This window comes from Caretta caretta, chromosome 2 (genome assembly GCF_965140235.1).
Source record: "Caretta caretta isolate rCarCar2 chromosome 2, rCarCar1.hap1, whole genome shotgun sequence".
Lineage (NCBI taxonomy): Eukaryota > Metazoa > Chordata > Testudines > Cheloniidae > Caretta > Caretta caretta.
Genome location: NC_134207.1, coordinates 255,622,885 through 255,636,819, shown reverse-complemented (window position 1 = coordinate 255,636,819; position 13,935 = coordinate 255,622,885). Strand labels below are relative to the sequence as shown.

The 13,935-nt window shown below is 47.1% G+C and overlaps 1 protein-coding gene across 3 annotated transcripts in view; it reads right to left on the bottom strand.

The window, feature by feature from the left end:
• Positions 1-10,764: 10,764 nt before the first annotated feature.
• WDR86 (WD repeat domain 86) overlaps positions 10,765-13,935 on the bottom strand; it is a 49,096-nt gene continuing 45,925 nt past the window's right edge. For 2 of the 3 annotated variants that reach the window (XM_048837543.2, XM_048837544.2), the window contains exons 6-7: positions 13,074-13,177; positions 10,765-12,968 (exon numbers count right to left, since the gene is read on the bottom strand). In XM_048837543.2, coding sequence (XP_048693500.1) covers positions 12,750-12,968; positions 13,074-13,177 — 323 coding nt within the window. In that variant the 3' untranslated portion in view covers positions 10,765-12,749. The remainder of the gene's footprint in view (positions 12,969-13,073; positions 13,178-13,935) is intronic. The other variant, XM_048837546.2, reaches the window with a different exon arrangement.

Below are 13,935 nucleotides of genomic sequence, written 5' to 3'. Positions count from 1 at the left end.
AGCTTTCAGGCTTAAACAGACCGACCTCTTCTTAAGGTCTGGGAAACTGAAGAAGAGCTCTGTGTAAACTCAAAAGCTTGTCTCTCTCACCAACAGAAGTTGGTCCAGTAAAAGATACTATCTCACCTACCTCTTGTGTCCATTTTTGAGAGGCTGTTTTGGAACAGAGAATGTGGTATAATATTTTTATTAACTTTATTCAAGCAGTAGAGGGACTCAAAGTCCCATCCATTGTGTCGGTCCATTTAAATGGCCCTACTTCAATGAAGAAAACAGTGATTGGGAAAGGAGGGAATATGACAGCAATGTGTGGTGTTCATAGTCATCTGTATCTAAACCCAGATGAAGCCCCTTCAAAGGTTAGTTTACTGCCTAAGCGGTGTACACAAGTTATTCAGGGGCCTGCTTTTCAGTTTACTCCAGTTAATTCATATGTGCTGGAATTCTAATGAATTAGCCTTCTCTAGAAAACACAAGGACAGTGGCACCTTATGGTCCAGTTAGAACAAGGAGGAAACTTGGAACTATAGTTTGGTCCACCAGTATAACAATCTGGAGGGGGTACCTGGTAAGAGTTTTGTCTGCATGAAATGCCGTCTGATAGAGCTAATGGAGGAAAAGATCCGAGGTTTGGAGATGCAGGTGGAAGGTCTGGTTGAGTTTAGAAAGGAGTTTGAGCAGATTATGGAGCAAAGACATGAGGTATCTGAAGGGAAAAGCTCAGACTTGCAGATGGAAGCAGGACTGAGGAATTCTGAGGGGAGACTGGGTGAGAAAAGTGGTCAGTGGAAGCATATGACTAAAAGAACCAGGCAGAGGAAAAGACGGGCTAGTGAAGGAGAAATAGAGCTCAAGAACAGGTCTGCAGAGTTGGAAAATGAAGGAGGGGCTCAGCAGGTAGTCACTGAAGGTGGAAGGGCAAGGAAGAAGAGAAGAGCAGCTAGTCCTATAGGAAAAGGGGAAGAGTCAATGGAGATTACACCAAATATGAGCCCCAGGAGGATACAGGATGGGTTGAAGAGGATTACAAGGGAGAATAGGAATGGAAAGAACTTGCAGCCAGAGGGAACAGGGGATAGACTGGAGAATAGCACCATCACCAGGAAAAGGCAGGTCTATGTGATCGGGGATTCTTTACTGAGAAGAATAGACAGGCCTGTAACCAGAGCTGATCCAGAGAATAGAAGGGTATGCTGTCTTCTAGGTGCTAAGATACGGGATGTAGACCTGAGGTTGAAAAGGATCCTAAAGGGAGCAGGAAAGAATCCCCTAATTATCCTTCATGTGGGAACAAATGATACCGATAGATTCTCGCTGGAAAGTATTAAGGGAGACTATGCTAGGCTGGGGAAGACACTTAAGGAAATTGAGGCTCAGGTGATCTTTAATGGGATTCTGCCTGTTCCTAGAGAAGGGCAACAAAGGTGTGACAAGATTATGACTATCAACAGATGGCTTAGGCACTGGTGCTATAAGGAGGGCTTTGGGATGTATGGCCACTGGGAGGCATTCATGGACAGAGGACAGTTTTCTCTCGAGATGGACTTCATCTGAGTAGGGAAGGAAATAGACTTCTAGGATGGAGGCTGGCACAACTGATTAAGAGAGCTTTAAACTAGGAATTAGGGGGAGATGGTTGGGAGATGTCCAGGTAATCTCCACGCCGGATATTAGCATTGAGAGGGAAGAAAACGAAGTAAGAAAGGATACAGCTGTGGGTAGGAGAATGTATACAAGGAGGAAGGGCAGTGTGGATACCAGTCTAATAGGTTATACTGGCTGTAGAATGACCATGCCTAATAGGGTACAGAATGTGAGTGAGGCCAAACAGCAAAAATTAAGATGTTTGTACACCAATGTGAGGAGCCTAAGTAACAAAATGGAGGAACTAGAGCTACTGGTGCAGGAAGTGAAACCAGATATTATAGGCAAAAAGAAAAGGAGTACTTGTGGCACCTTAGAGACTAACCAATTTATTTGAGCATGAGCTTTCATCTGATGAAGTGAGCTGTAGCTCACGAAAGCTCATGCTCAAATAAATTGGTTAGTCTCTAAGGTGCCACAAGTACTCCTTTTCTTTTTGCAAATACAGACTAACACGGCTGTTCCTCTGAAACCTGTCAGATATTATAGGGATAACGGAAACATGGTGGAATAGTAGTCATGACTGGACTACGGGTATTGAAGGGTATGTGCTGTTTAGGAAAGACCGAAATAAAGGTAAAGGCGGTGGAGTAGCACTGTATATCAATGATGAGGTAGAATGTAAAGAAATAAGAAGCGATGGAATGGATAAGACAGAGTCCGTCTGAGCAAAAATTACATTGGGGAAGAAAACTATTAGAGCCTCCCCTGGGATAGTGCTTGGGGTGTGCTATAGACCTCTGGGATCTAATTTGGATATGGATAGAGCCCTTTTTAATGTTTTTAATGAAATAAATACTAATGGAAACTGCATGATCATGGGAAACTTTAACTTCCCAGATATAGACTGGAGGACGAGTGCTAGTAATAATAATAGGGCTCAGATTTTCCTAGATGCGATAGCTGATGGATTCCTTCATCAAGTAGTTGCTGAACCAACTAGAGGGGATGCCATTTTAGATTTGGTTTTGGTGAGTAGTGAGGACCTCATAGAAGAAATGGTTGTAGGGGATAATCTTGGTTTGAGTGATCATGATTCAAACTGAATGGAAGGATTAACAAAAATAAATCTTCAGCTAGGGTTTTTGATTTCAAAGGGGCTGACTTTCATAAATTAAGGAAATTAGTTAAAGAAGTGGATTGGACTGAAGAATTTATGGATCTAAAGGCAGAGGAGGCCTGGGATTACTTTAAATCAAAGCTGCAGAAGCTATCGGAAGTTTGCATCCCAAGAAAGGGGAAAAAATTCATAGGCAGGAGTTGTAGACCAAACTGGATGAGCAAGCATCTCAGAGAGGTGATTAAAAAAAAGCAGAAAGCATACAGGGAGTGGAAGATGGGAGGGATCAGCAAGGAAAGCTACCTTATTGAGATCAGAACATGTAGGGATAAAGTGAGACAGGCTAAAAGTCAAGTAGAGTTGGACCTTGCAAAGGGAATTAAAACCAATAGTAAAAGGTTCTATAGCCATATAAATAAGAAAACAAAGAAAGAAGAAGTGAGACCGCTAAACACTGAGGATGGAGTGGAGGTCAAGGATAATCTAGGCATGGCCCAATATCTAAACAAATACTTTGCCTCAGTCTTTAATAAGGCTAAAGAGGATCTTAGGGATAATGGTAGCATGACAAATGGGAATGAGGATATGAGGATACCATATCTGAGGTAGAAGTGAAACTCGAACAGCTTAATGGCACTAAATCGGGGGGCCCAGATAATTTTCATCCAAGAATATTAAAGGAATTGGCACACAAAATTGCAAGCCCAATAGCAAGAATTTTTAATGAATCTGTAAACTCAGGGGTTGTACCTTATGATTGGAGAATTGCTAACATAGTTCCTATTTTTAAGAGAGGAAAAAAAAGTGATCCGGGTAACTACAGGCCTGTTAGTTTGACATCTGTAGTATGCAAGGTCTTGGAAAAAAATTATGAAAGAGCAAGTAGTTAAGGACATTGAAGTCAATGGTAAATAGGACAAAATACACCATGGTTTTACAAAAGGTAGATCGTGCCAAACCACCCTGATCTCCTTCTTTGAGAAAGTAACAGATTTTTTAGACAAAGGAAACGCAGTGGATCTAATTTACCTAGATTTCAGTAAGGTGTTTGATACCATGCCACATGGGGAATTATTGGTTAAATTGGATAAGATGGGGATCAATATGAAAATTGAAAGGTGGATAAGGAATTGGTTAACTGGGAGACTACAGCGGGTCCTACTGAAAGGTGAACTGTCAGACTGGAGGGAGGTTACCAGTGGAGTTCCTCATGGATCAGTTTTGGGACCAATCTTATTTAATCTTTTTATTACTGACCTTGGCACAAAAAGTGGGAGTGTGCTAATAAAGTTTGTGGATGATACAAAGCTGGGAGGTATTGCCAATTTAGAGAAGGACCAGGATATCATACAGGAGGATTTGGATGACCTTGTAAACTGGAGTAATAGTAATAGGATGAAATTGAATAGTGAGAAGTGTAAGGTTATGCATTTAGGGATTAATAACAAGAATTTTAGTTATAAGCTGGGGACGCATCAATTAGAAGTAACGGAGGAGGAGAAGGACGTTGGAGTATTGGTTGATCATAGGATGACTATGAGCTGCCAATGTGATATGGCTGTGAAAAAAGCTAATGCGGTCTTGGGATGCATCAGGCAAGATATTTCCAGTAGGGATAAGGAGGTTTTAGTACCGTTATATAGGGCACTGGTGAGACCTCACCTGGAATACTGTGTGCAGTTCTGGTCTCCCATGTTTAAGAAGGATGAATTCAAACTGGAACAGGTTCAGAGAAGGGCTACTAGGATGATTCGAGGAATGGAAAACTTGTCTTATGAAAGGAGACTCAAGGAGCTTGGCTTGTTTAGCCTAACTAAAAGAAGGTTGAGGGGAGATATGATTGCTCTCTATAAATATATCAGAGGGATAAATACCGGAGAGGGAGAGGAATTATTTAAGCTCAGTACCAATGTGGACACAAGAACAAATGGATATAAACTGGTCATTGGGAAGTTCAGACTTGAAATTAGATGAAGGTTTCTAACCATCAGAGGAGTGAAGTTTTGGAATAGCCTTCCAAGGGAAGCAGTGGGGGCAAAAGATCTATCTGGCTTTAAGATTAAACTCAATAAGTTTATGGAAGAGATGGTATGATGGGATAACATGATTTTGGTAATAAATTGATCTTTAAATATTCATGGTAAATAGGCCTAATGGCTTGTGATCGGATGTTAGATGGGGTGGGATCTGAGTTATTACAGAAAATTCTTTCCTGGGTATCTGGCTGGTGAATCTTTCCCACATGCTCAGGGTTTAGCTGATGGCCATATTTGGGGTCGGGAAGGAATTTCCCTCTAGGGCAGATTGGAAGAGGCCCTGAAGGTTTTTTGCCTTCCTCTGTAGCATGGGGCATGGGACACTTGCTGGAGGATTCTCTGCTCCTTGAAGTCTTTAAACCACGATTTGAGGACTTCAATAGCTCAGACATAGGTGAGAGGTTTATCACAGGAGTGGGTGGGTGAGATTCTGTGGCCTGTGTTGTGCAGGAGGTTGGACTAGATGATCATAATGGTCCCTTCTGACCTTAGTATCTATTAATCTTCAAATTCCAGTATGGAGCATTCAGAGGAACAGCCGTGTTAGTCTGTATTCGCAAAAAGAAAAGGAGTACTTGTGGCACCTTAGAGACTAACCAATTTATTTGAGCATGAGCTTTCGTGAGCTACAGCTCACTTCATCAGATGTTTACCGTGGAAACTGCAGCAGACTTTATATACACACAGAGAATATGAAACAATACCTCCTCCCACCCCACTGTCCTGCTATTACCAGCAGGACAGTGGGGTGGGAGGAGGTATTGTTTCATATTCTCTGTGTGTATATAAAGTCTGCTGCAGTTTCCACGGTAAACATCTGATGAAGTGAGCTGTAGCTCACGAAAGCTCATGCTCAAATAAATTGGTTAGTCTCTAAGGTGCCACAAGTACTCCTTTTCTTTTTAGTATGGAGCATGTTTATTTGATTTAGTACAAAGATTTCTTTTAGTCATGGCAAATATGGATCAGATATTACAGCTCACAGCAATGGTGTAGACAGTGGTATTATTTGTATGGCTTTAATATTTGATATTATTTATAGCTTTTGTACACCAATACAATGGACAGTACAAAAGTTAAATACAATAGTTATGCATTTATGGGAATACTGGTAGCATACCAAAACCCAATAAAGGGTGGCTGGAATGAAACAAACCTGAAAAAGATCAGCTCCGGGACTACCTAGAAACAAACGGAAGAAATATGATGTCCTCCAAGACAGCGGTACAAAGGAAGGACAAGGAAGTGGTTTAGCCCTGAGGGATTTGGGCTTGAGCCTGTGACCAGCTGAGAACTCTCAGCTCGTATTAAAACCAGTGGGAGTTGAGGAGGCTTGGTGCCTGGCAGGATTTGAGCCCTTATTAAATTGATACTGTGTTACCGGATAGAGCTTCCCACCAAATGATGTAGTTGGGGTAGATGGACTCTATAGCTTGATATAGTGCAGAGTGAATAGCAGGAGTGGGGGGACAATTGAGTGTGCATCAGTTTTGATGGAACTGTTCACTTCTCCTGCTTTGTGCTTTCCTTAAGCATTGAAGCTTTGCTTACGCAAGACAGTACAATTTAAAATGAAATGCTTGCCACAGGGAAATTTAAAATTTACTATTGAATGTGTAAGGTCATTCCAACAGAAACAGTTTCACCAGTCATGTAACTAATCCAAATAGCCCATGTGGCAAATAGTGAACAGCTGCCACTGGCAAGTGAGCTGCAGAGTAAGAATTACACGTTGAAGTCTGAGAGTAGTTTCAAACATATGTTTGCTACTGTGATCTGCTTACAAGCAAGAGGCAAAACTCAGGTTACTCATTCACCCAACTCTGATCCAAGGGATCATCTCCACCATTTATCGTTCTTTCCCAGCACCATGTGCTGCTGCAGGGCAGCCTGTTCAGTTCATGTAAACATACACAATATTGTTTTCTTTTAAATTTTCTGTACGGGTGTAGGTGCACTTTACCCAGCAGAGAAAAAAATAAGCCTTTACCTGTCCTCCAGCCCAAACTCCAGTATATTCATCTGAACTCCTAACACACATCACTGAGCTCGCAGACAGCCCATGAATAAAGTGAGCCTCCTGGCTGTTGAGGAGGGAGCCTGGTAAGAGCCACCATCTTATAAATGTGTCCCCTCAGGACCAATGGTTAATAGCGAGCTGCATAGCAAGATGGAGTAGTGCCTGACCGTGGTGGAATATGGGGCCAGTCCTGCTTGCAGGTATGTTCCTAAACCAGCACTTCTAGATGTGTTCACACGTCAAGCTATAATTTCAAGCTGGTGGAGACTGCCCCAGGCTAGCTCTGGACAAGCAAGCATAGGTCATTCACCTGGAGCTGGACATTACACCTCTAGCTTGAAGTGTAGACATACACCTAGTATGAGTTAAACACACAAACTCCAGTCCCAGCCAACAAAGTGGTGGGGTCACCTGCTGGACATAGAAAACAACTGGTAAACAAACACCTGCATAGAAAAGCAGGACCGTGCATGTTTAGTCAAGCAAAAGGAAGGCGGATAGGGGCAATGATTGCGCTCTATAAATAGATTGCGAGGGACAGGAGGGGTGCTAATAGCATGGTAGGTGACAAGCAGAGGTGAAAGTAAGCCGGTACGCCCTGGTACCGGTAAGGCTTCCCCAGGGGGCAATTTAAAGGGCCTGGAGCTTCCAGCAGTAGCTGGAGCCCCAGGCCCTTTAAATTGCCTCCAGAGCCGCGCTGCTGGAGCCCTGGGGTAGCGGCTGCAGGGCTCCGGCGGCTATTTAAAGGACCAGGGCGGTAGAAGCAGGGGATCCGCGGGGCCCTTTAAATAGCCCCCGGAGCTCCTAGTGGGGGCTCCAGGGGCTATTTAATGGACCGGGGCTCCAGCTACCTCTGCCGCCCCGTCCTTTAAATAGCTGCTGGAGCCCTGCTGCTTCCCCAGGGCTCTGGCGGCTATTTAAAGGACGGGGCAGTAGAAGAGGGGAGCCCCGGGCCCTTTAAATAGACCCTGGAGCCCTGGGCTGCTGCTGCTACCCCGGTGGGGGGGGGCACTTACCTTACAGGGTGGGCTGGGGATGGCTCTGACCCCCTCAACCCCGCCCCTTCCGCCCTAGGCCCCGCCCCTTCTGGGGGCCAGAGCTGGCCCCAGAGTACCGGTAAGTCACTCGACTTACTTTCACCCCTGGTGACAAGCTACTTAAGCTAAAGGACAATGTTGGCTCAAGGGCAAGTGTGGGGGGGGGGTCAACTGGCCATGAACAAATTCAGGCTGGAGCTTAGAAGAAGGTTGCTAAGCAGTAGAAGGTTGAGTTAGTATCTTAGTTTGTGTCAAGAACAATCTGGACAATGTTATGGGTGTAACTGTATGAAGGGGTTACTTGTGATGGTGGGGGGGGCAGGGCTCACGTCCATTTTATGCTCATAAAAGCTCATGTTTCAGGCAGCCTGCTGGAGGGGGATCAGGAAGGATTTTTCCCCTACCCTCAAAGTAGTCTGGCAGGTTGGGGTTTTTTTTAAAATCTTCCTCCGATGCATCTGCGATAACCCTCCCCCCACCCCGCTTCCTGCTTCTGTCGCTCCTCAGCCTTGGGGGTGCGGGGGTCATTGTATAGGGAGCTGCTCCCCTGTTCATCTGGGCTCCCCCACACCCAAACACACACCCCAGCTGAGCCTCACTCCCCCCACCAAGCACCCATACACACACCTGAACTCCCACCCGTCCTGCACCTGGACCATGTCAACAAGCTCCCCCTGCACCCAGACCCTCCCACCCGCACTGAACCCCAACTTGCTGCACCCAGACCAAGCCTCCCTCCCTCAGCACCTTCACCTGGACACACACACAGCCACCCCACAGAGTCCCATTCCCTCTGTACCCAGAACCCCCCCAAGAAGCCCCTGTGCATCCAGATTTTCCACTTCTGAACGGCCCACCTCCAGCTTGCCCTACAGAGAACCCTCACCCCACACCTGGATCCCCACACTGAGCCCCTCCACACCTGGATCCTGCAAGGCAGAGCTGCTTGCCTCACACCTGGATCAGTGGCCAGGGCTGGGCATGCAAGTGAGACGCTGTTCTTCTCACTTACTGTCTTGGCACCTGGCATGGAGGGGCAGGGCCCTGGGCCGTGGCCCTTGTGCTGGGTGAGGCTCAGGTGCAGCCCCACTGCCAAATCTGGAGGGGGGCACAGGGTGATCTCCTACTTTTGTGCAGCCAGGGCCCTGTGTTCCCCCCACACCCTCTCCCCCAAGCCATGCTGCAGTCTCCACCTTTATTTATTGACAAAATATGCAGCATTTTAAAATGTTGCAGATAGAATTTTTATTTTTTGGTGTAGAATTTTTTGGCACCAGAATTCCCTCGGGAGTATTAGGTGCTTGGCTGGGTCTTGTTCAGGGTCTAACTGCTCACCATATGTGGGGTGGAAAGGGACTTTTCCTCCAGGTCAGGTTGGCAGTGACTATGGGAGTGTTTGCTTTCCACTGCAGTACATGGGTAACCAGAATTAGCTGGGTCTATCTCAATCATTTCTCTGCCACTGCAGCACCTTGGCACTGGTGCACCTCAGTCCCTCTTTTCTCTGTCTGCAGCACCTAACAGTCTCCCGTGGGTTGTAATACTTCACGCTAACGTGGGGTGTTGGGTATAAAGGGCTGGTCCTGGATGGCACTGGGGGCCTGTGCTATACACAGGGTCAGACTAAGTGATCTGGTGGTCCCTTGTGGCCTTGAAATCTGAGTATAGCTGTACTGGTCCTGTCACTGGGCAAGGCTAGACTTTCACCACTGCATTTAAGAGAGAGAGAGAAAAAGATAGGCCTGTGGCAGCTTCTTTAACTCCTTCTAGGACAACCCTCACCGTATGAGGCGTGCTACTTTCCCCCCAGTGTGAGTCAGCAGGCTTTGACCCAAGACCTTCTGATCCCCAGTCGCCAGCTCGACTGCTTGCACCACAGGAACAACTGATGGCAATGTCGGCTGTTATCCTTGTGGCCCAGGCACTATGTGTGGGGTTCAGCGTGGCACAGACTTTGCCCCCGTTCACACACCTATTTGCTAGACAGTATTAGCATTGTAGGTGTAAGGCTGCCTTGGTTCGCTACTGTGCATTGGGAGGACAGCGTGCTAATGGTTAGGCTGAGCCAAGCCCTTACAGGCAGTGTGACTGAGGAGTGGCACTGTGCTACCGAAGAGCTAGGTTCTGGTCCCAACTTTGCCATCCGTGACTTTATTTGTAAAACGGAGGGTGTCACATTCTCCTGCTTCGGGGGGGAGAAGGAGGCATGAGCTCCCTCGCTTACTAATAAGGGTTGTGAAGTGCAACAGCTAGTGCAAGCCAAGATGTGAAACCAGGGTGTCCTGGCTCCCAGCATAACATACCTTGTGCCAAGGCTGCAGTGTATTTTGTGGCTTTGTCAGTCAAACTCAGTGGATTAAAGCGTTGAGATGTTGGCATCATACAGCTGTAGCAGGCAGGGCATAAGAATTTAGGGACCGTCCTTCTTCACTAGTAACAGACGTGACTGCAGCCCAGGGGTGACCAACCTGAGCCTGAGAAGGAGCCAGAATTTACCAATGTACATTGCCAAAGAGCCACAGTAATACGTCAGCAGCCCCCCAACAGCTTCTCCCAACACCTCCCGCCCACCAGCAGCCCCGCCGATCAGCACTCCCCTCCCTCCGCATCAGCTGTTTTGTGGCGTGCAGGAGGTTCGGGGGGGTAGGGGGAGGAGTGAGGGCATGGAGTGGGGGGCAGGGCGTGTGGCAGAGCCGGGGGTTGAGCAGTGAGCCCCCCCCCCAGCACATTGGAAAGTTGGTGCCTGTAGCTCCAGCCCCGGAGTCGGGGCCAATCCAAAGAGCCGCATGTGGCTCCGGAGCCATACGTTGGCCACCCCTGCTCCAGCCCATCTAAGCGGGAAAAGTGAGGACATGTTTGTAAAGTTCACATGATTTTTTCCCTATGCTTCTCCCCTTCTCCTCCCTGTCTGACTGCCATTTGTCTGCAGCCAATCCTATGTATGCAGCAAGAAAATAAAGGATTCAGTTTCATCTATAGATGCCATGTGTTTATTACCCACTCGCAGAGTATTACAGCATTTATCCGCCACAATACAGAATAAATAAAGCCACAAAAATAAAAACACACGGTTACGTATCTGTTTCATTGATTCTACAAAGTGTGCTATATCAACAACAAAAATATAAGGACACTTGAATATTTATGGCTCAGTGATTATCAAGGAGCAGTGAACCTGGACAAGACGAGTGCGCCACCCCTAAATTTAGATCAGCTGTTCTCAACCTGCGGCCCAATTAGCGCACAGCTGTGTACTAAAAAAAATTCAGAATTTGCTGCTTTGGTCTGGTGGGGGCAGGGCTGGCTGAGGGGGAGACAGTCTTGCAGCCTGCTGGAGCACTCCTGCCAGCAGGGGGCTGGTGAGTGGGTCTGTGGATAGGTTTGGTGTGGGGGGGGGCCACTGGGCAGTGAGGATTTGGGGGTCACTGGGAGCTAGGGGTTTACCAGGGTGCTGCAGAACCCCAGGTTTCAGGTGGGGCTCCGCTCCTGGCCCCCCTTATCAGGTCCTGGCTGCTGGCCCACTCAGCTCCTGGCCCAGTGCCAGGGCTCCCAGCTGCCCGGCCCCACACAGCAGCACTCGGGTCCCGGCTGCTACCCAGCCCCGCATGGCGGGGTCCAGGTCCAGCTGCTGCCCGGCCTGCACCCAGGGCACTGTTTCTGGCCCCGCTGTGGGCAGGGGTGCTGGGCATAGGGGCCTGTGGGCAGTTCGGGGGTGGCACTGTGGTTCTCAACCTGCAGCCCACATAATACACTGTGGGCCGCATAAACAGGTTGAGAACCACTGATTCAGATGCTTTTCCAAACCTACTGCACCCCTTTCCTTCAGGCACACCTAGGTAGTCTCTAGCAATTTCACTCTAGATCTTTACACACCACCACCTCCCTTCCAACAGGTCCCCACCTTCTTCCATGGTAACACCCTTCTACATTCCCATGCTCTTCATTTCAAAGCCTCTATGGTCTCCAGGCACTCTCTAGCTTTTGTCTGGCTCCTATGGCACCTGTCATGGAATGGGCAGCACCGCTGCCGGGTTAATGAGATGTGAAGGGAGCCCAGGCTGAGCAGAGACGCCAGAGAGCTACTGGGTGGCTGCATTCACTCAACCCCCCCGTCCATCACATCCTTCAGAACCAGCATCCCTGAAGCCTGTTGACCTGCTTTCCAAGCTCCACAACAAGGAAACAAGGCCCTCTCCCCACCGGGTACACCCACTGCCATCCTGCTCTCCCACTCAAGCTGTATGGGGAGGAACTGGCCTGAAGTTCAGGTTGGTCGTTTGCCGGAGTTTTTTAAAGCCCATTTAAATCTCTGCTCTGTTGCTGTAAGCTCAAGCCCCAGAGAGACTTCAGGCATCTGTGTGCCTCAGCCAAACTCTCCTACATTAAAGTCACTCGGATCAGCGAGAGGCAAGGACATTATTACCCCAAAGGGAGCTGAGAAAATTCAATTCAGAGTCATCCTGCAAGGCAGCTTTCGCTTGCACATTCTGCTCCATCGCAGTGTGTTGTAACAGGCAATAAGAAGGGGAGGGAGCCTATTGGCTTATTACTTATTCCTGCCTCTCCTCCTGTCAGGGACCAGCATGATACAGCAGTGGGGTCAAATACCACTGTACAGGGAGGAACTGGGAAAAGGAGACTTAAATACAAATTATAATTACAAACAAAAATACAGGGGAAGGCATATCTCATGGACTGCTTTCCACAATGGCTCCTGACCCCATATTGCCCCTGGTCTGTAAGTCATCCACGTAAGTTTACTTTCCATTACAATATACTGTGAGATGCGGCGAGATGTCAGTAATAGTCCGAAGAGAGTAGTTTCATGATTCACAAGAATGTGAACTCTTGATTGAGCACTTTGGGCAATATAATTTCCCACCCCTTTCCAAGGGCTGGCTTATCTGCACCCAGTGGCACAGCAGATGGCTCAGAAAGTTTGTTCCAGGCAATCACATTAGTTCAACAGCCTCAAGTTCCCCATTCTCCTGTTGCATTGTGCAGCCAACTCTGTTATTGAAAAGACGAGACAGGCTTCCCTTCTGAGAGCTCTTGCCCGGGACAGACCGCTCCGTCTTCAGGCGATGCTTGTTTCGCTTGCAGATTCCTTGTACATCCCAGATCCTTAGCGTGCCATCATGGGAAGCTGTGTACAATAATTCATTGTGAATCTGGAACAATAGGGTCATATTTAATCCCATACTGCACATTTCAGGGTCACCACAATCAAAATACAGCTTGGAGGTTTAGTCCTTTACATTTAAGGCCCTCCTCACCTGAATGCAGTTGATGATGAACTTGTGTCCTCGGAAGACCCTCTGCAGGACTCCTGTCTTTGAATTGAAAGCTCGAGCGCTGGCATCACCACTTCCTGTAAACACTAACACAAAGAAGCAATGAGGCCTTTTGAGGATAGCCATATGACCCATCATAAAGGATCAGTTATTCGAGGAAAACACTTTTTGGGCCCCATTCTCCACTTGCTCATACCAGTTTAGCTTCATGGACACCAGTAAGGTTGCTCCCAATTTAGTCCTGTGTAAATGAGAGAAGGGTCATTCTGGAATGTATTAGCAGGAGGGTTGTAAGCAAGACACAAGAAGTAATTCTTCCACTCTACTCAGCACTGATAAGGCCTCAACTGGAGTACTCCAGCCAGTTCTGAGCACCACTCTTCAGGAAAGATGTAGACAAATTGGAGAAAGTCCAGAGGAGAGCAACAAAAATGATAAAGGATCTAGAAAACATGACCTATGAGGAAAGATTAAACAAACCCTTTTTTTTTTCAGTCTGGAGAAGAGAAGACGGGTGTGGGGGGGGGCATAACAGTCTTCAAGTATGTAAAAGGCTATTATAAAGAGAAGGATGATAAATTGTTCTCCTTAACCATTGAGGACAGGACAAGAAGTAATGGGCTTAAATCGCAATAAGGGAGATTTAGGTCACACATTAGGAAAAGCTTCCTAACTTTAAGGGTAGTTAAGCACTGGAACAAATTACCTAGGGTAGTTGTAGAGTCTCCATTAGTGGAGGTTTTTAAGAACAGGTTAGATAAACACCCGTCAGGGATGGCCTAGATCATACCTTGTCCAGCCTCTGTGCATGGTCCCTTCTAGTCCTACATTTCTATGGTCTTTC